This window comes from Carlito syrichta, unplaced genomic scaffold (assembly GCF_000164805.1).
Source record: "Carlito syrichta isolate Samal-C Ts95f unplaced genomic scaffold, Tarsius_syrichta-2.0.1 Scaffold302518, whole genome shotgun sequence".
In the NCBI taxonomy this organism is placed as follows: domain Eukaryota; kingdom Metazoa; phylum Chordata; class Mammalia; order Primates; family Tarsiidae; genus Carlito; species Carlito syrichta.
Window position 1 is genome coordinate 834,853 of NW_007246614.1, and position 21,308 is coordinate 856,160.

The 21,308-nt window shown below is 42.6% G+C and overlaps 1 protein-coding gene across 2 annotated transcripts; it reads right to left on the minus strand.

Annotated features, from left to right (window-relative positions):
* Positions 1–1,859: 1,859 nt before the first annotated feature.
* On the minus strand, positions 1,860–21,302 carry ETS2 (ETS proto-oncogene 2, transcription factor). 2 transcript variants are annotated; one of them, XM_008056775.1, is made up of 10 exons: positions 21,236–21,302; positions 17,136–17,207; positions 14,660–14,771; positions 13,376–13,495; positions 12,812–13,012; positions 10,863–10,946; positions 9,008–9,229; positions 7,439–7,702; positions 5,039–5,157; positions 1,860–4,149 (listed from the first exon to the last, which is right to left on the minus strand). In XM_008056775.1, exons 2-10 carry the CDS (start codon positions 17,205–17,207, stop codon positions 3,934–3,936), a joined length of 1,410 nt encoding a protein of 469 aa, XP_008054966.1. In that variant the 5' UTR covers positions 21,236–21,302; the 3' UTR covers positions 1,860–3,933. The 2 variants fall into 2 exon arrangements, with proteins under 2 accessions (XP_008054966.1, XP_008054967.1); XM_008056776.2 differs by lacking the exon at positions 21,236–21,302 and adding an exon at positions 21,137–21,164.
* Between the last annotated feature and the right edge of the window lie 6 nt (positions 21,303–21,308).

The window sequence follows — 21,308 nt, forward strand, 5'->3', positions numbered from 1 at the left end:
AAAAATAATAATAACAAACCGAATTTTACTCACGGAACACACATCAATTTCTGTGTAATAAAATGGAAGGTACACTTGAAGAACTTCTGCTGCATACTGGTTGTCCTAAGGAAATGCAGCTGTTTGAGTTGCAAGTTAAACTAACCACTTTATTTATCAGCACTATGTTTTTTGCCTGAAAGAAAAACTGACCTATTATGCTTATTCAGATTCATGCACAAGCTGATCACTTCAATGAAAGCAATCTAGGAATATTTATTGCTGATAACATTTGAGCTCTAAGTAAAAATTTGAATTTTTGAAAATTTATGTCCACTGTGAGCTTGATGGCTTCACGGTGTTTTTCTAATGTGATTTGTGGTGATATTAGTCATTGTTTAATACTGTGTATTAAACTGTGTCAGCATTTTGAAGTAATATTTTCCAAAAGACCAACGTAGGCTGTTAGAAAATCACACATGGTTGAAAGACCCATTCAAAGTGCAAGATAGAATGGAATGTAATATAACTATAAGCAAGTTTATTTATATAGTTTCATATCCCAATTGTAATTAATAAATTACCTTTAAAATTACTTTTTGTTAAGTTTAGCCATAGTATAAACGAATATCAGCTATTATATACTCCTCCCTCTTTCATTTATATTGTCAGGCCATATTTTCTCCATATACTGAATCAAAATATATAACAGACTGAATGCAGAAACAGATAGAAAACTCCAGCTCTCTTAGACTAACCAAGACATTAAAGAGATTTGCAGGCATGTGGAACAATACTATGCTAACTTTTAAAAAAAGTATTACTTTTCATAAGAAAACATGCTTCTGCTAATATGTAATGTATTATTTTCAAATGAAGTACTTTATAAATTATTTTAGCTTCTAATATGGTAGTCATTGATAGATATAACTAATTCAATCCTGATAAATGTTTAAAACCAGCCCCTTTGGGGAGAAAAGGCCCTGGTGGGTAGTGCTTATGGAGTCCTCTGATGTAAATAGTCTCATCATGACCTATTACAAGTTGCCAATGTTACTGATGCTGAATTGGGAAGAGATGTGCAGTTAGCTCTCGCTAGCCTGTGGTCAGTTGGCTCTAGTACACAGATGGATATATCCACATAAGGTTTTGGTGTCTTTACTAATTTCAACTTGTGTAAAGGAGTTCTGAGAATGAAGGAGTTGCCTCACCAATGTCAGATTCCATTGAAGAGACACGGAGGTTTAGATTACAAAAGGATTTAAACCTCAAATCCTAATATACTTAATATATAAATATCCTAAAATATTCTCAGTTATCTCTGGCAAAGACAAGGGCACCCGAATCTTTCTGTTATAACCCTTTCTTTAAAAAGTTTTTTTTTACAGGTCGGGCTCGGTAGCTCAGTCTGAAATCCCAGCACTTTGGGAAGCTGAGACAAGTGGGTTGCCTGAGCCCACAGGTTTGAGACCAGCCCCAACAATTTGGCGAGGCCTCGTCTCTACAATAAAATAAAATAAAAAATTAGCTGGGCGTGGTAGCGTGTGCCTATAGGTCTGACTATTTGGAAGGCAGAGGTGGAGGGATTGTTGGATCCCAGCAGGTGGACACTGGGGTGGCCGTGTGCATGCCACAGCACTACAGCCTGGGTGACAGAGTGAGACTCCAACTCAAAAAAAATAAAATAAAATTTTTTTACTTTAAGAATTCCTTCAGGAAGGGCTCAGAGTCAAGTTCAGCCTGGCTGTGGTCTCTAGGTTAAAAGATTTGGCTCTTAATGACAGGAAAGTTCCAGATAGACAAGGGTTCTGTGTTAACATCCTCACTTCACTGCCTTCATGTTGGGGTGTGGAGGAAGAACGAGGAATATTACAACGAGGTTTATATAAACAAAATACTTTATTATTTGAGAAAGAATAGGCAGATTACAAAACGTTTATACTTAGTCTGTTCACTACCATGCCAAAGGTTTATAAGGGCTTCAGTTTCCATAGCTATTAGGTTGAACCACATGAAGTTGCCACCTTTGTAGATAAAAACTCATTTCACACGGGCAATTTCACATACAATGAGCCAATGGCTCTGACTTCTCTCGGCAGCAAGATGTTCCCAATCACGTCTGTTTATATCACAAACAGATGTCCAAGTGATAAACAGGTCCTGCTTGAGAAAAACATCCTGTGCTTAAGTATACTGGGAACTGCCTTCAGTGGGTTATTTAGGCTGAGTCGTCCCAGCTCTGACTTCGCTCTTCCCAGCTTGCCTGCCACCAACTCCAGGGGCTCATCTTGTGATTCTCTGCAGATGTCAATCACTGCTCCAAGGCCACACGGTTAGTAAGCAGCAAGGCCAGTCCGACTTCAAACCAACTGAATCGGATCATTTCTAAAGGCCAGGAATACGCAGGTCTCAAGTGCTCTTTGGAAATGAAGACAAAAGTCTGCATCTCGTTCAAAACATTTGCTCCAAATGAATGATCCGAATGCATACTCCTCCCCATCTTGTGTACCCTCTCTGCACTTCGGGATATTCTGTATCCAAGAAAATAAGAAGAAAACTATCTCGCGGTGGGAATTGAGCACAAAGGGGCGGCATGCTATCCAGATAGTCTAAGACATGACAGGTGAACAAAGGTGGGACAAACCATGCTTCATTCAAGAGGTTTAATAAAGACACCCGCCCCCCACCCCAATGCCCGCCTTGAAGCTCTGTACAATATGTTTAACTTTACACGGAGCTCAGATAAAAATAAAGCTTTCTTACAAATTAGGTTTTTTTTTCCAGTGAATTACTTTTGCAGTAAAAATAGCTGCTACATAAATCCCTCCTGATCTCTGAAAAGGAGTCGCATATTTCCAAAAATAGTATTCTTATTTTAATCATACAGAAGAACTTGGGGCACAGGAAGGAAATGGTTGGTTGGTCAGGGAGAGTTGAGTTGTTGGAGAAACACAGTTCAACTAAAAAATAAAATACATCTTGTGTATAAACTGACTTGAAGGCATGCACAGAAGTGGAAAACATATGCCATTTGTCAAGAAAAATACTGCTTTATAGCTTTTACTTTACAATTAAAAGAGAAAGCAGAAGAGCCAGATATACCCCAGATAATAACATTAAGTTTTTCATAAAAATTCCCAAATGTACAAAGTCCTTGCCAGATAACCAAGGGAAAACACACACACACTCAAACAGAAAACCAAATAAACAAAAAACCCCAAAACACAAAAAGCTGGGATTGTCCCCTTAGACCTCACTCCTGTAGGTATGTTAACTGTAAATAATATACATTTTACAACTTCTCTTAGTCAGCCCTTGGCTGATTAAATCTTTGTAAAATGCCACATGTGCTTTTGTAAAATGGAATAAAACATCAGATGCTTACATTCTTATTTCAAATAGTTATATAATTATTTTAAATTACAATATACAATTTCTGTTAAATAGGACTGTTAGGGGATTTTGACAATAATCATAAGATTATAATAATATATACAAACTAGCTTCTGAAATGGCATGGTTGCTTCCTTCCCACCCTCCTACCAAAGAGTCGCTTTTGCATTTGTTGCTTCTGGTCTCAAAAGGCAAAAGAAAACTGAGAAATAGTTTGTGTGTGTCCACGACATGCTCGCTCCTTTGAGAATCTCAAACAGCCAGAACCATCCTGTCCCATGGCCTGCTTGCGTGGCTTCTGGGCGCCTCCTTCTCGACCATGCTCACTTAACAGCATGGTAGGTAGTGTCTGCCCACCAATGGACTTTAGAACCGAGAAGCTGTTGCCATCTCTGACACGAGGGGGACAGCCTTGTCAAGAGGCACAGTTTGGGATGCAAGAAGGCCACTACTTCTGGGTGACTTTCCTGGACGTATTCAATCCCACCAGTCCTGGGTCAGGATGGGCTTCCCATTTGCAGTCCACAGGCATGGGGCTGGTGCAGGGCTGTCCCAGGGACCTCAGTCCTCTGTGTCAGGCTGGACACCCAGGATGGCATGCAGTTCCTCGGGAGTGAACCCCAGCAAGTTCTGAAGGTCACACACGAAGCGGTACACATAGCGCTTCCCCGACGTCTTATGGATGATGTTCTTGTCATAATAGTAGCGCAAGCCCCGGCTTAGCTTTTCGTAGTTCATCTTAGGCTTATTTTTCCTCTTTCCCCAGCGGCGGGCCACCTTTGGGGCACATGAATGGAAAAGAGTTAAATTCAATTTGTCAGTGAAGAAAAAGTGAGTGACTCTTCTCTCTGTGATGCTGTGTGCTCGTCCAGAGAACAGCAAGAGGGTCTACTCTGTCTTTTAATACATGTGCTGGGGACAGTGTACCCTTGGCTGATTCTCTGTACATGGGAGAGAGACACTGAGAGTGAGGTCCCTTCTCCCTGACCCCAGCTCTAGCTCAGCAAAACCTTCTGGGATCCAGACTCCAAGAGGGTCCTGAGACAAGGGAAACACTGGTGTCACCCACCCTCCTGGGTTCTCACTACAGCTATTCAAGTTAAAGCTGCCAAGTGGGGTTCTGAGCAGTGGGAAACACTCATTCCTCAATGCTTATTACCCAAGGGAATGGGTATGGGGTGACAGAGACTAAGGGCTTCTCTAATTCCAACCTGGAGTGGCTGGGATCACACCTGCCCCGACCTACTCCTCTAGGCAAAGATCCCAGTTCCAAATCCCCAGGGCCGGTGCCAGCTCTGCTGAGCTCAGCCGAGGAGAAGGGAGTCAAGCCAGAGAGTGACTAGGGGATCCTACACGTCTCATTCTCCTCAGTGGTTGAAAGCACGCTTCCTAAGGCATTTTCAGAACCTCAGTTTACAGTTTAGGCTTTTTGGGAGTCTGCCCAATGTCCATGTACATGGGATACCAGAGCCAGAAGATGCCATACACATTTATCAACTCAGCAATGACTCCACTTCAGTCTTCCCAACAGTCAAGAATGCCTCACATAGAAAGAATCTCATTAGTACTGGGGAACCCTTTCTTGTGCCCAGAGAACTGAATGACCAAACACAACAAGACACATCAGGGTTTAGAGCCCAGAGAATTCCCAAGGCAGTGGTCATACCTCATCAGGGTCGGCAAGCTTAAACTCCCATCCATCCCCAGTCCAGCTGATGAACGACTGACAAGATTTGTCTGACAGCAATTCCAGAAGAAACTGCCACAGCTGAATAGGTCCACTTCCTGGGAGGAGAGTGAGGGACACGGATTAGGCCTTGCCAGGGACTTAAAATACAGCAAGGCTTTCAGCATACTACATACACATACTGATTGAAGAATGTAGACCCAGGGCCCAGTGTGTTGCCATGTGTCCTCCTCCCTTACTCCCTCTCCTAGCAGTGACGGGCATCTGCCAGTCCCAGCCTTGTGCCTGTGTGGCAACTCTAAAATAAAGAAATAAGTGAATGAAAATAAAACGATGCACATAAGAGCAGAAATTGATAGGTGAGAAAATAAACTTATTCCAGAGGGATTAGCAAATTTTAAAGTTAAAAAAAAAAAAAGAATGTAGACCCAACTGTCTGAAAGGGGTTCCACTGTGAAGGAGGCATTCAGGGTGTTGGTGACAGTGCTAAAGGCTTTAATGGGATAAGGCTGGAGACTCCAAACAGAGTTCTTCCTACTCCTAGACAAGAAGGTCACACGGTCAAGACACTCTTGCTGGGTCTGTTCTTTCTGAAGGAAAGTTCAGGGCCACCAACGCTTGCATTAAAATTCCTTGCCTGTCTAACCATCCCTTATGTAAAAGCCTTCAAGGTGTATTTCTAGAAATACTCATTGGGGTAGGGGTTGGGGCAGCGGGAGCAGCATCTCACCACAGAACAAGACATATCATTCGTGGAATCCCAGCTGCTGCTCTCCTGCAGTGGCCATGTGTACATTGCTTAATACAAGCCCATTTTACTCAACAGTCATGTGGGGTAATACTCATTGCCTCATGCCTCTGTCTGGTGAAGCATGTTCTGCCAAGTGTCTCATGCACATTTTCTTGACTGATATGTAGAACTGCCACTTTGTGAAGCAAGTATCACCGTAGCCCTGCTTACATGATGACGGACAAGGTGAAGCTCAGAGGTCAGGTACTGTGTCCTGGATCACACACCCATCACCGGGAAGGAAGAAGAACTTAGATCTTCTGACCCTATGCCCAGCCTCTCAACCAATAGCTCTTGCCCAGAAATGCAATGGCTGTTATCAATAATGCTTTGCTACAGGCTGTGGTGGCTCATGCCTGCAATCTCAGTACTTTGGAAGGCCGAGACAGGAGGATTACTCGAGGCCAGGAGTTCAAGACCAGTCTGGGCAACACAGCAAGATACTCTCTCTAAAATAAAATTTTTTAAATTAGCCAGGCGTGGTGGTGCATGCCTGTAGTCTCTGCTCCTCAGGAGGCTGAGATGGGAGGATCGCTTGAGTCCAGGAGTTCAAGGCTACAGTAAGCTATGATTGTGCCACTGCACTCCAGCCTGGGTGATAGAGTAAGATCCTGTCTCTAAAATAATAAGCAAAGTTTCGCATAAAGCACAAAGAACAGAGAGCTGTTTACCTGTGAGCCCATTTCCCCATCTATAAGATGAATTCATACCACCCCTACGCTAGGCTATCTCAAGGGTCACCGATCATTTGCCTAGTTATCCACACAGAGCTGGCAGTCAACAAATGATAACTAACATTACCATTAAAATGGTTGTTTATTTTCTTATAGAAGCCCTGAACTCCCATGTACGAAAACTACAACAGTGTTCACACACTCTTTATATGTATTTTAATGCATTTATATGACTGTTTTTTTTTTCTAGACAAAAAAAAAAATGCCTAGGTATCTTTCTTTTAACCTATTGAAACTTTTTAAGAAGGTATTTTTTAAATCCATTGTGGCTTCATATGGTCAAAATATGAATAACAAAAAAGCACATTTAAGGACACACAAAGCAATGAAAATAAAAGTCTTGGTATTTTCGCTAAAGTACTGGAAATACCTGGTTCTAAAATCAGAATTAATATTTGTCCTCTGCCTAGAATAGCTCTCAACCAAACTTTAAAAATAAGAGTAGATGGACTTTAGAAGCAAGAAAAGGTAAACAGTGCCTGCATTATTTGAGGCCAGCTCTGCAGCCCCTCCCTAAGCCAGTTTACATTCCTTGAGATTCCTGAAGTGGGTGAGTCAGGGTTGAAGATTCCCCAGTCCATGTCCCCACTCCTCCTCCTCTTTGGAATGTCCCAGGTAGAGGGAGTGGCCTGTCAATTTTCATCCACTCCACTGAGCTCTGTGTGCACAAACATTCCTACAAGGTTGGCCTATTTAGAATTCAAGGATACGGCAAAACACACAAAAAAGGTGGAGTGTAGCCCTACCATCCCTAACCTAGAAACACCCTCGGTAAACATGGTGCTGCGGACAGACAGGAACAGAGGGTGGGCCCTGGGCGGCCAGGCGGCCAGGCTCCCAGAGTCGCACACTCACCTGTGAAGCCAGCCAGCACAGCTGCAGGTATAACTGGTTTGCCTTGCTCCACTGGGTCACTCCTTTCTTGGATGTAATCCTTGAAAGACATGGTCGGCTTACTGAGGCAGAGAGATTGGCTGCAGTCGTCTTCGAAACTCTCGAAGGAAGGCACCCGCTGCACATCCAGCAAGGATGACTGGCTATTCCAGGACTGGAGCAGGGAGTCTGAACTTTCGAAACTGTCCCCGCCGTTCTCTGGGGAGTCATGGTCTTTGGGCTTCCCTGACAAAGACAACCAAGCACATACTTTGACGGAAATGGTCCAGTGCCATGGGGGAATAACTACAAACTGGTCTTGGGCTCAACCACAGCATCACAGCCAACCTCTCACAATGCAACCCCACACTCTGCTGGTGTAGTATCACTCAGACTTTTTCATATGCTCATATTCAGGTGCCTATTCCTTAGGATAACTATACAGTAAGTCCCCTACATATGAACAAGTTCCATTCCAAGAGTGTGTTTGTAAGTCCATTTGTTTGTAAGTCCTATAAAGTTAGCCTAGGTACCCAACTAACACACTCAACCGGTTATACAGTACTAGCTATATCACTGGGGCTTTTATGCTTGCTTCTGGACATCCTGGACTTAAAATAAAGATACTACACTACTGTATTCTATATAGCACTGTACAGTAAAACACACAAAAGCACAACCACTTGTAGAAGATGCATGCACATGACAATGTAAGCCAGACAGATGAACTAGCTTACGTGATTGGACATGCAAATGCACGTTTGCATCTTTGAAAGTTTGCAACTTGAAAGTCTGCATGTAGGGGACTTACTGTACTATACAAATCACATCTTCCATCACAGGAGAATGGACAAAGTGTCCGTTCTCATATTGGAAGAACAAACAAGCTGTTACATCCAACAACATGGATGAATATCAGACACAATGATAAGGAAAAGACAAACCCAAAAGAAAATATCCTGCATGATTCCATCTACATGAAGTTCAAGAACAGCAAAACTTAATCCATGATGATAAAAAGTTGGTATTGTTTCCTTTCGGGGTTGGTATGCTATTGATGGGAAAGCAACTCCTGGACTGCTGAAAACTTCTCTAACTCCATTTGGATGGTTGTGACATGAGTGTATTTACATGCACAAATTCTACCAGTTGTACAACTTGAGGTTTGTGCAAATTCAACCAGTTGTACAACCTGAGGTCTGTGCACTATATGTATGTCTCCATAAAAAAGAAACTGGTCACATTCTAGCACCATCTCCACAAAATAGCACATTGGGTAAAGGTGTCCTAGTGACCTTCCAATCAGCATACTCCTGACGTGTTTCAGGTGCTGGCCCAGGTGCTGCAGGTATTGCATACACAAGGCCTGCAGCACCTGAAACACGTCAGGAGTACACTGATTGGAAGGTCACTTAGAACGTGGTCAGTGCTTTGACCCCTTTCTCCAAGGGCTGAATACAGGACATATTTATTATCAAGTTCATATCACTATTTGACTGTGGCTTTCAGAATCAAACAAACATCCTAGCTAAAAGATGCTTCAAATCTTACCAGAGTTGTTGGTGAGCAAATTCAAGTTGCTGCCTGGGAAGTCCTGGCTGATGGCACAGTAGTTGATGCTGACAGTGCTGAGACGAGACTTGGGGAACATCTGAAACTCTTGCTCAGAGCTGAGCACGCTGGACGCTGAAGGTGGACATATGCCTTCCAGGAGGCTGCCCTTGGGGTAATTCTGTGACTGCATTCCATAAGGTGCCTGCTCCACACTAAAACCTAGAACACAGCAGTTGGACGGCAGAGCTCTTAAGGTCAGCAGTAACATGATAACAAAACCCTCAGCGCAAATCCCAGGTGACCACATTGCATGCTTCAGCTTACTGTAGAAGAACCTTAGTGGAACTGTGGGCTTCGATGGACAGTTGTCACCAAGCCCTCTTCACAAACCATTCATCTTCTCAACCAAAATAACGGCGGCCTCTGGACCCAGGGATCACTGTTAATATTTCTTTTCTTTTCTTTCTTTGTTTTAGAAGAGAGGGTCTTACTCTATTGCCCAAGCTGGAGTGCAGAGGTTTGATCATGGCTAACTGTAACCTTGAACTCCTGCACTCAAGCAATCTTCCCATCTCAGCCTCTTGAATAGCTGGGACTACGGGCACATGCCACCATGCCTGACTAATTTTTTGTTTAAATTTTATTGTAGAGACTGGGGTCTCATTTTGTTGTCCAGGTTGGCCTCAAACTTCTGGACTCAAGTGATCCTCTCTGTCTTGGCCTTCCAAAGTGTTGTGATTACAGGTGTAAAGTTAATATTTCTATGGCTCTAGTGCTTTGCTGTGACCCTCAGAACGACAGGGCTCACTGGCTCTTTTAGCTTCTGAGGAAAGTAAAGTTCAACAAGACTAAGTGGTCTGTCATAGTGTGTGATTTGTAAGGAGCAGAACCGGGGCATGAAACCCTGTGTTCTAAGGCCCAGTCCACCTGCTTTCTTCTCTTCTGTCACGCTGCTCCTCCCTCTGTTTCTCAGGGACTAACTCATTTTCTAGGGAGGGAAGGAAGCTCTCTTACTTTGACTCAGTCTCAGGCAAGCAGAGGGTGATCCACTGTGCCACGTTCAGAAAAACCCTGAGTAGCAAGTCCCAAGGTGGGGCAGAGGGGTGGGCTTCACCTGGTCTGAGTGGAGAAAGCAGAGAGCTGGATCAACACCATCCAAGTTGCTGGCTGGGGCAGACCACCCTGCAGCCTGCCCTCCCTAAACCTAGTGCCTAGAAGCAAGGACTCAGAATCCATGACAGCTCCTCAGACTCCCAATTCAAAGCAGACTGACAGTGTCTTCCCCCACACTTGCTGTGGCTGCCCCTTCGTATCAGTTACACGAGATCAATACCTGGCACCTACGGTCATCTACTCATTTCGCTCTGCCCCTTGATCTATGAAGCTCTCTGGAGCCATTCACACAATTTTAAATGATCTAGTGGCCATATTGAAAAAGAAACAGGTAAAGGTAATGACCTTATTTTACTTGATCTAATAGATCAATCATCATTTCAATGTGTAAACAGTATTTTAAAAATTATCAAGGAGATATTTTTCATTCTTTGTCTTTTACTAAGAACAGGCCTATCGTACTAAAACTTCCAAATTCACATTATTCTATTCTTACTACATGTCTCGGTGTGACCAGCCACATCTCAAGGGCTTGGTAGCTCAATAACCACATGTAGCCACCATGAAAGATGGCATGGGGAGCCTCGCGGTGGAGCAGAGGGAAAAACTTCACCTGGTCCGAATGGTGGTGTTTGGGCCAGAGAGGAAACAGAGGGCTGGACCAAGGTCACCCAAACTTGAACTCCTTAAGTATCCAAGCCGGATGGAAGACTTAAGACCAAGAAAAAGATGAACTGACCTAATGTGTTACTGTTAATCCAATGAGGAACTGAGTTGAGATGTGAATTTTCTTCATATTGATCTTCTGTTTTTTCTTGGTTTTCTGAAAATCAGATACAGGAGACATGAAGTGGCAGATCTAGGTAAAAGCTACCCAAGAAATAAAACGTACTTTCTGAATTACTGTAACACGGTTATTTTAGAATGACTAAATGCATTTAGTGCTTCACATCTCATCTTGTGGTGTTCCATGTTGCTGCGCATCTTTTTCAAAAGACTAGAGACAACAGCACATTTTTCTTATAGCTAGAATAAATTTTCCAAAATGAATGACGTCATTGGCCAAGTTAAATTTTCTATTGCAAAATGTAAAAGATCCTGATTGTGTATTTAATTCATTCATGTATTCAAGAAGCAGTTAAGTATTTATGAAGTATCATCTGTGCCAAAGGCTGGGAACAATGAGGATTGTGAAATGCATACAGTTTCTGCCCCTGTGAGGCTTATAGAACTGCTGCTTCCAGGGTGTGGTGAGGTCTCCAGGGTTGTGAGAGTTTGAAACAGGGGACACGTGTGCCCAAGAACTTGAAAGAGAAAAGATTTGCGCTCTCTCTGTGTATGCGTGTTTACTATGAATACACTATGAACAACACATACATCCATAAATCCAAAACACAAACTCACATGCCCAAGTATGGTAAAACATTTTATCTTCCAATAAACTTCCAAAAAGTTTCACCAGAAACGACTTAGATAAGACTTGTCCAAACTCAGAGAAGATTTGAGTGTCTGTAAAAAAGCAGCTTTCCTGAACCTCAGAGGCCATAACTCAAAAGAGCTGGTGGTTGAATCCTAGGTCTTTTTGTGATTTGGAGTTTCTAGTAGATGCTAGAACTCAGTACATCTAATACCAACTAGGTGAGAAATATTTTCCTGAACTCAACAAACATGTTGATTTTTAAAATATTTTTTAACTTAAATGATTCTTACTAGAATTTTTTTTAAACTCAATGTATTTTAAACATTGGTCTCACTGTTCTTTTAAGTTGTGAATCAAGACTTTCTTTATATTTGGTGAGATTTCAAATTATCCATAGCCAGTTTCTGTATAATATGTCCCTGTGTAAATATATATCAATTACTTGTTTAAAAACATAAAACTTGCCAGGCTCAGTGGCTCAGCCTGTTATCCTGCGCCTTTGGGAGGCTGAGGTGAGTGGATTGCCTGAGCCCGTGGGTTCGAGACCCGCCTGGGCAGCGAGACCTCATCTCTACAATAAATCAAAAAAATCAGTCGGGCGTGGTAGCGCATGCCTGTAATTGGAAGGCTGAGGTGGAAGGATCGCCAGAGCCCAGCAGGTTGAGGCTGTGGTGGACAGGAGCGGCCACTGCACTCCAGTGTGGGTGACAGAGTGAGACTCCAACTCAAAAAAATAAAATAAAAGTAAAAGCATAAAACTCCCCCAACAATTATCTTTATTTGATTCAATTTGGACTTGAGAAAATTTACTGTAAAAGTCACAGAGTTTATCTGAGTAAAGACTCTCTTTCATGAAGGCTGACTTATTTCTTTTGGCTTTGAAAGGTGAGCTCACAAGACACAGCCTACATATCTGAGACAACACGGACTTCCATGACAAATTCAGACTGGCAAGAGTGAACAATTTAGTGACTAAAGCTACTGCCTTGTGGCTCTACTTGCTACACATATACACATCACACACTATACAGCACTCACACATACACACGCCCACACACTTACTTAAGTGGAACAAAAATCTATAATCTATAAATATGCCACATATTTGACTCATTTGAGTGGCGTTTTGAGGCAATGTACTCCATATCATTTGAAATGCCAGCCCTAAGGTTGAAGAACACCCATGTGACACCCTCCCTCCACCCTCCAATCACTCTTCCCAGCTACAGCTCACCCTGGACAAGGGGAGCAAGTCCTTTAGCTGGTACCTTTGATCATCTGCTCCAGATGTTCCCAGAGAATGTCGCCCACAAAGTCAGGTGCCAGCTCCAGAAAGCGCTCCTTGCCAAGGTTACACAACACCTGGCCATTCATGCCAAACCTTTGGAGATTGACATTTACCAGACTGAACTCATTGGTAGCCCAGAGAAGCCACTGGCACACTTGCTGCTCATTCCATAGCCAGGGATCTAACAGGGGGCAAGAAACAAGGTGAAAACACTGGAAAGGCAATAAGACTACAGTCACCTCTAGTTTATTCACCAAGTTCATACATACACCAGAACCGACAAAATGACACCACTACAACACGACCCGGGCAAATGCTAAGATACTAGCAATGATTCTATCTAACAAATATAGATACAGTGAGTGCTGGACTTAAGCCTGCAGCTAATTGGGCTGAAATAAAAACTGGTTCAAGTTAACTACATCAATGCTACTCTCTGCAAAATACCTCAAGTGAAAACTTAAAAAATATGTCAAGATCTAACAGCTACAGTCAAATCTGGTCTCCTTGTCCAAGAACACAGTCTCAGGAAAGCAGCACTTACTCTTTGGAATGCCGAGGCGCCGCTGCTCCTTTTTGAAGCCACTGAAGGTAGCTTTTAGGGCTTGACTCATCACAGCCTTGCTGCATGGAGTTAACAAAGGCAATTCACAGTTGGTTGAATCTGGAAATAAACCCCATGGGGACATTAGAGCTTCAAGTTAGTAACATCAGGTAGAGATTCAAGAGGGAAATCTTTGTGTTGGGGAAAGGACAGTTTTGATCCTAAACCTTGACGGGATTCCTTAAAAAGCATAAATATTAACAAAAAAAAACCCACATTTTTTGTCTGAAATTGAAAAAATATTATACATCTCAGAACTACACTTATGAAAAAAATCTACAATAAAACTCAAATTTTTATTCTATTTTGCAAAGCTTCATCAAGCAGTTATTCATAGGTAAAATTTTTATTTAGGTCTATTTAAAAATTTTTGATAATAAAAAAATGCATGGGTTTTGGTCAAAAGAAGTAAGGGATTATAAATGTGTCATATGGAAGTTACTTCCATTAAATTAAGCAGCAGGCAGAGACTTGGGCATGATAGGAACACATAGCCCTTAGCACTGTAACTTAAGCACACCTTCAATTTTTATTGAAAAACAATGTTCTCTGGATGCTCTCAGCAATTCCAAGAATGATAAATGACTGCCACACTATGTTATGCTTACACAAGCTTATGTGTTTTAATTAATTTTCTGGGCTGTATTTTCTAGCACCTACTTCACAGGACAAAGTAATCTCTGGAATGTTTCCAACTAATAACTCTATCCAGTAATTGCAGAGACATTATCTGACGTGCTATTCTTTTAAAAAGAATAAACAATAACATTAAGAACTACAGAAACAAATACAGATGCACAAAGATTACAAGGAATAATGTGTTACCCCAAAACTGGGAGTGGGGGAGACAACTAATGTGTGAACCCAGAATTAAAAGTTGGGGGTGAATTTTCCACTGTTTTTGGTCTGTACTGCAGAACTGGGCAGGGAGGTAAAGATCTGCTTGCTAATGTTTCATGAAAACATCCACAGAAGTGATCTCGGGGGTTTCCTTGCAGTTAACTAATAACAACTCACTTGGATGCGTCTGGCACTGGAGCTATCAGAATTGCCAAGTTCACACACAGGGAAAACTGCCTGTACCCAGGTCCAGAGTGTCTATCTGACTTTTCATACCAAAGATTCAAGATATCGACACACATGGCTTAGGAACTGTCATCTCTTTATTAACTGAACTACTTAGGGAAATCAAGCACAATTTGTCGAATCTCAGGAACAAATTACCATGAGAAATTGAATCCAAGCCTGTTGGTACCTCTTGCAGTGTTTGCTCTTCATTTAGTGAGGGGAAAACAGCAAAAAGGGACCCATCGAAGGTGTCAAAGGCTGGTTGACGCTGCAAAAACAGATGGGAAAGAAAACTGAAATGTAATACTAAAACTTGTTTACTTGTCTATCTTAAAAACGATCCATGGGCAATCTTACCATATACCCTGATTAAACTGGCAATTATGAAGCACCACAGAAAATCAAACAGTCAGTACTCAAAATAGACTTCTAAAAGGGTCAAAGGGCCTGAAGTGGTTCTATTTTACTCTGGATTATTTAAGTAACCTCACAGAGTCAGAATGACTGGGAATTTATTTTACTGGTCTATTCCATTAAACTAATAAATTAAATAAACGAATCTAAAAAGAACTGAATCTTACAACAATGCTGGGAGGAAGCTCAGAGACCCTTTTCTGTTACACTGAGAAGAAGTCAATCAGACCGTGTGTAGAAGAAAAGTGACCCTTGACAAGGCTGCTTGAGAGCAATGTAGTTAAAACAAAAGGCAAATGACTGGGTAAAAATGAAAAATCAAATGATGAAATAAACTACTTTATCTTTGGAAAGCCTTTATTTTGAAATGTTTACCACAAAACAATTTAGCTGAAATTATAGAGATGTTTTTCCTCATAATTTCAATGATCAAGAAAATAACTAATACGGTAAAAAATTTCTTACAATTTCATTTTATAAAAAGCAAAGTGCATTTTTTAAAAAACCCAAATTGTCTACTAAGGGGAAACATTTCCAAAGAAAATAGTTTTAAGTTAAATTAAACTATCTACAGAAGAGGAGAGGTATACATGGAAAGATAAAACCTTACACTATGTTGTCAATTTCTAATAATCTCACATAACATTTATGAGAGAAATAGCCTTTGGTGTAAGATTCATTTATAAGTAACAGATAATGTCTTGACTCATCATTGTCTAAGTTGAAGAAAATGTGAAGAATGTCCTATTATTCCAACATAAGCTGGAAATCCCATGTTATGTGTAATTTAATGACCTATCTGTTGAGTCATCAATAAAAAAAATCTGTAACACATTTACAAATAAAATCAGTTTGCATGCTTTCTTTTTAGAAATGCAGAACAATAAATGACACATTACACATGATGGCAGGCAGAGGTTGGCGCCTAGCCCCCCCCAAATCCAAGTCAATGATGACCAACTGCCTGAGATCTGGGAGGAAACCGATCAGTCAGGAAAGTGCAAACTACTCATCTGGATTTGTAAACTCCTTTATAGCAGCACTAATTTTGGTGAAACATCCAACAAACTTTTTAAGCTCCCACCACATTGCCCAAGCAATGAAGAAATGCCTTTCCTGACTATAAATTCTTTTTTTAAAACCAGGAAGTCAAAGGACAATGCAAGTCTGCACTTTGTATTCCAACATATCCATTTCAGCAATGACTGTTTCTTCCATATCCAGAAATCACATGGGCATCACCAAATTAATTTAATTCATAGAAGGATTTTTCTTGGGGGGTATGGGTTCAACTTAATATCATAATTTCTTGTACTGTTTCTGCCTCGCTTAAAATGTCTAGCCAAAATCAAACCAGAACATTCACTAGCCTGAAGTTTGATGACCTTTTTAATACTCCAGTAAGGCCCATGCCAGGGTCTGGTTCTTTGAGCTACATCAGACAAACAACCTTAATAATGATTTGCACAGGAAAATATAACATGCCGGAGACAGATCATAATTATGCAAGAAACGAAACCTGGAGGAGGCCAATCTTAAAATCGCTGCTTCTGAAACATGTCTACTACATAATGCTAACAACAATCAAATCTTGTTGTCTCACTTGGAGAAGGCAAAGGGGAAATTACCTTCCCAGTTTGTGCTACTCAAGAATGTTCCAGAAAGGATTTATGATAGAAGCTACATAAAATGTGCTTGTGCAGCAGAGAAGGCTCTTTCATCTCTAATCTGTTTTTTGGTTTACATAAACAGACCCGCTTGTTTTCCACTCCAGTAAGAACAGGCCACCTACAACCCCATAAGATTCTGATGAAGCAGCAGCAGCTGGGGCTGTTGCCTCTGCTAGGCTCTCTCATTCTAGCTTTTAAACAGCCTTCCCACCATCCAACGAGACTCCTGGGTAGATAGAAAAGGCAGTAGAGATGGCCTCTCCAGCTGGTTTATTAGGAACCATAGGATTTTCCATCCAGAAAGAGCTTCAGAAATAAATGACAAAGGCTTCACTATCTACATTTCATTTCTTGGAGGACAAGCAGCACACTCATTAAGATACCCATTCTACAGACTAGATAACTGAAGCCCATAGCAAGTAAGCAACAGTCCAGAATCACACAGCCAGGAAATGTAAAAGTGAGCTGAACAAGCCCACTGTTTTTTCTCCTAGAGACAGAGTTTTCCAATGTTTTAAATAATGTTTAATTAAGACTCATTCACTCACCTTGAGTGTCCCTCTGTAACTGTTAGCCACAGGGGCTACCTGGTCCATATTCTTGATTCCAAAATCATTCATCTTAAAAAGAAAGAAAGAAAGAGTCAAAGGAGCAATAGATTAAATATATTTTAAAGAAGTCGTCACTGATGGCAGCAAGACTTGATTCTGGCTGGGTTCAATAGCCAACAGGTAACTCAAAACTCAATGCCGGGGAATTCTCATTTAAAAGGCTTTCCTTTCAGAGGTCTCAAGAGGAAAGCATTTCTCAGTACAACAACAGGGTATGCTATTGAGGTAATTAAATAATAATGCTGATTCTCTGCTGAATTGTACTTAGATATATACAGATAAAGTCACTTTATCTGTGACTTTGGCAGTATGTCAGAGCCTCCTTGCTGGATTAACAGAGCAAGGGGGACTGACTCAGGCTTTTTATTGCCATTAGCTTAGGTAAGGGCTCCAGTGGGTGGGGCTGGGCAGTGGAGCACCTACTGTCTGCTGGGGCAGTCAGCTCAACCTGGAAGCCTTAGGGCAGCTGCAAGGGGTCCTCTGCCCTGGCATTTCCCATTTGATCCAGATCCAGGAAAGCCTGCTGAAAGGAGTCCAGGAAGCGCCCCCCACCCCCATCTTCCATTCCCCTTTCCAAGTTGTGAGGAAGCACATGTTCAGGGAGGGGATAAAAGGGGGAACTTAAGATCAAACCCTCTTACATGGCCCTAGATCCTCCTGCTTTGAGTACAGAGCTCAAAATATTTTTGCTTTGTGTGTTGCTTAGCTGTGCATTTCTTCAAGGGGAAGTAATTCCAAGTACGGATCTGCTTTGCTTCCCCTGATTGAGTCTTACACTAGATCTGTGCTAACCAATACGGTAGTCACCAGCCACATGCAGCTACTGAGCCTAACCAACATGGTAGCCACCAGCAACATGCGGCTACTGAGTGCTTGAACAGCGGCTATGAGAAGCCACAAACACACAGTGGCTTTCAAACAATTATTATAAACAATATTTATATCTGTTGCATGTTTATATAACTGTATGAATATATTAGGTTAATTTGAAATACACTGAAATCGATTTCACCTGTTTTACTCTTTTAACATGGCTACGAGAAAATCTAAAAACACATGTGGCTTGCAATTGGACAATGCTATAATAGATATTTTGGGGCCCTAAAATGTAATTGTTAGGTCAGGTAAGTTATATATTAATAAGTAAGGAAGCTACTTAGATAAGAGTGCTGGAGTATTAAATATTAAAAACAGAATAACTAAAATTTTTCAAATAACCTGCGTTAGCACTGATGAGTAAACTTCACCTTGAGAGGCATTCCTTGCCCTCCCTGCAACATGGCCATGGAACTAAAGACCTACACTTAAGCTCTCTGAGGTACCCCTAAATTGCCCAGTCCATTGGATGCTCCCACCTGTCACACAAGAACGCCAAATAATTAAAACACTGCTCAACTGGGGGGAAAAAAATGTCCTAGAGGCAGCAGATTGCATATTCTCACAGAACTATTTAATTTGCATTTGGCTTTCTTGCTTTCCTTTTATGATCAACATCATGGCTAAACCAGACCTCTCAATACAGTCCCCCCCCACCTGCATACACCACAAACCTTGGCTGAAAGGCAAGAGGCATGAGAAAGGGCTACTAAAACGCTCAGAGTGCCAGTGATGACTGTGGTAGCCCACAGAGGCTAGGGTGCACTGACAATTAATAATACCATGGGAGGATGCAGGAGGGGCTGTCCTGGATGGAAAGTGGCCATGTTTGCTCAGAATCTCCTCTTGCAGGCTTATGTCATCCACACTCACTCAAGAATCAATATTCACTCCTACTGATGGCTGCCACTGTTAAAATGCCTAGTCACTAAGAGCTAAGCCCCGTGGGGCGGGGGGTGGGGGTGGGAGGTGAATCTGCTCCTGCCTCTTAGAATCTTTCTGCATCCCTGAGAAGTAGATGTTACTGCCATTTAACAGGGAGGCAGTGGAGGCCCAGCCATATGGAGCAACCTGCCCAGGATCACATAGCTGCTACAGGGGCTGCTATGGTACAGAATAGAAATCAAATCCCTGTTGAGTATGATCCTAAATTCTGATTTCCTCCACTGTGCCCAGAGGACGTGAACAAGGAGGGACAGACCTTTCCCCACCATATACTAATATTTTAGATTGGGCCCTTCTTGCTACTCTTTACCACATGAAATGCTCCTTAGTTTAAAGCTTCATGTCATCTGTCTGGATGAATTAAGTTCTGGTACCTGTTGATTAAATAAACATGCCTCACACAGAAGGTGAGAATCCAACACATCTTGGGTGCTGTCAATTATCCATCCAGAGCCCAATGGGTCAGCTTTTCTTCTTCCTCTGGCTAGCACACTGCTTGCTGACTTTATTCTGTTTTTCAGCTTCTCTGAGATGGACAGCGAATGGATGTGGAAGGCAAGGGAAAAAGCTCTGCCAGCTTTTGTGTACAAATACCAGGAGAAAAGGCAGCTTACCACTCCCACATAAAGAGCACTAATTACTAGCTACGGAATAGAATTCTTTTGTTGTCCAGCTTTTAATGAGTTTTGTGAAAACCACGTAGATTTAAAGTGCTCTACTAAATGGTTTCAGGCAGACACACAACTCATCAAATTTAAGTTCACTTATTTTACTCAACACAACTTGTTAGGTGGTAGACAAGCCAAGATTTTCCACATAAATCAATTTCAAGTTTAGATCCTTTTGGTGTTGCCAACTGATCACTGCTTTTAAACAAAAACAACAGAAAGGAAAAATGGCAGAAATCTAAGAGCTGAGAATGGTGGTTAAATTTTAATACAAGGAGAATTTGTCTGACAACAGTATCCTTGTTGGAACAAATGATCACTTATGTAAGATTAGAGCACAGGTTTACAGTTAGGCAAATTTGAAAAAACAAACAACAAACAAACAAACTCCAAAACCTGTAACACAGTTTTGAATATTTGTTTGCTCTTTTGATTTGAAAGCCATCAGTTTAGAGAGAGAGAGTTGAATGACTAATCTCAGAAATGAGTATTTGACTATTTCCCTGTAGGACACAGGGTGCTAACATTTACTGTGCTGTGATATTACTCAGAATTTTAATAAAGCTTAAAGTGGAGATTTATCTCTCTGATTGCTGGTGGTGTGGGCCAGCAGATAACACACAGGCGCTTTCCTCTGTATGGTACAAACATAATCTCTTGCTGGTGAATTAAAATAAATTACTCTTATCTCCAAAGGACTGCTCATTTCTTTACTTTCTATATAAGTAGCACATCAACTACTATTTTAGGCTCCCCTGAAATTGAGTACAGGCTAACATAAAAGTTCTCCCGCGCCTAAAAAAGAATAAAATAAAATAAAAACCACACAACCCAAACACACAAGCAAACGCTCTGTCACCCCTTCATTCAAATGCTTCATGAACAAGGAATTAAAGGCAGCCCAGCGCAGCCAGACCCCCATTTCCGACAGGTTCCCTACGCTCTCCTCGCCGGACCCAAGGGCCCCCGGCCGGGCCGGACGTGGCCGAGCAGGTGACCAGGGGACCTAGAGCTCGGCAGGACTTCACAGAGCCGCAGCCTCCAGGTATCTCAGGCGCCGGGAGCCCTTGATCCTGGGCCCGGCGCGGCTCCCTCCAGCAATTCACTCCCAAAGCCGGGGCGCCACTCTAGCAAGCCACTTCCAAAGCCGGGGCGCCCTCTCCTGTGCCCCCCTCCCCCGCCCTTCACCTACTGGGCAGGAACCCGGCACCAGGCCTGTGTTACCTCTTTAAAAACAAAAGCCACAGGAACCAGCCCGCGCGCCCTGCCGCGCCAGCCGCTCGGCCACCCCGGGGACAGCGGCCCCAGCGCGCGGGGGCCCCGGCCCGCCCCGCCACCCCCGAAGGCCACTCGGTAACCGGAACACGAGCCAGCGAGGCACCGGGACGCGCGCCCCTCGAGTGCTCGAAGCAGCTGCCACTCCCCGCCCCCCCGGGCCCCCGGCTGCACCTCGGCATCTGGACATCAGTGCCCTCGCCCGGGTTCTGGGCGCCCCTTTCGGAGAGAGGAGCCGGCGCGCCGGGCGCTCTCCGAAGCCCCCGCTCTTACCGCGCCGCTACGGGCAGGGCCGGCGCGCGGTCGGGGCGGCGGCTGCTCGGGGCCCGCGGACGATCTGGGAGGC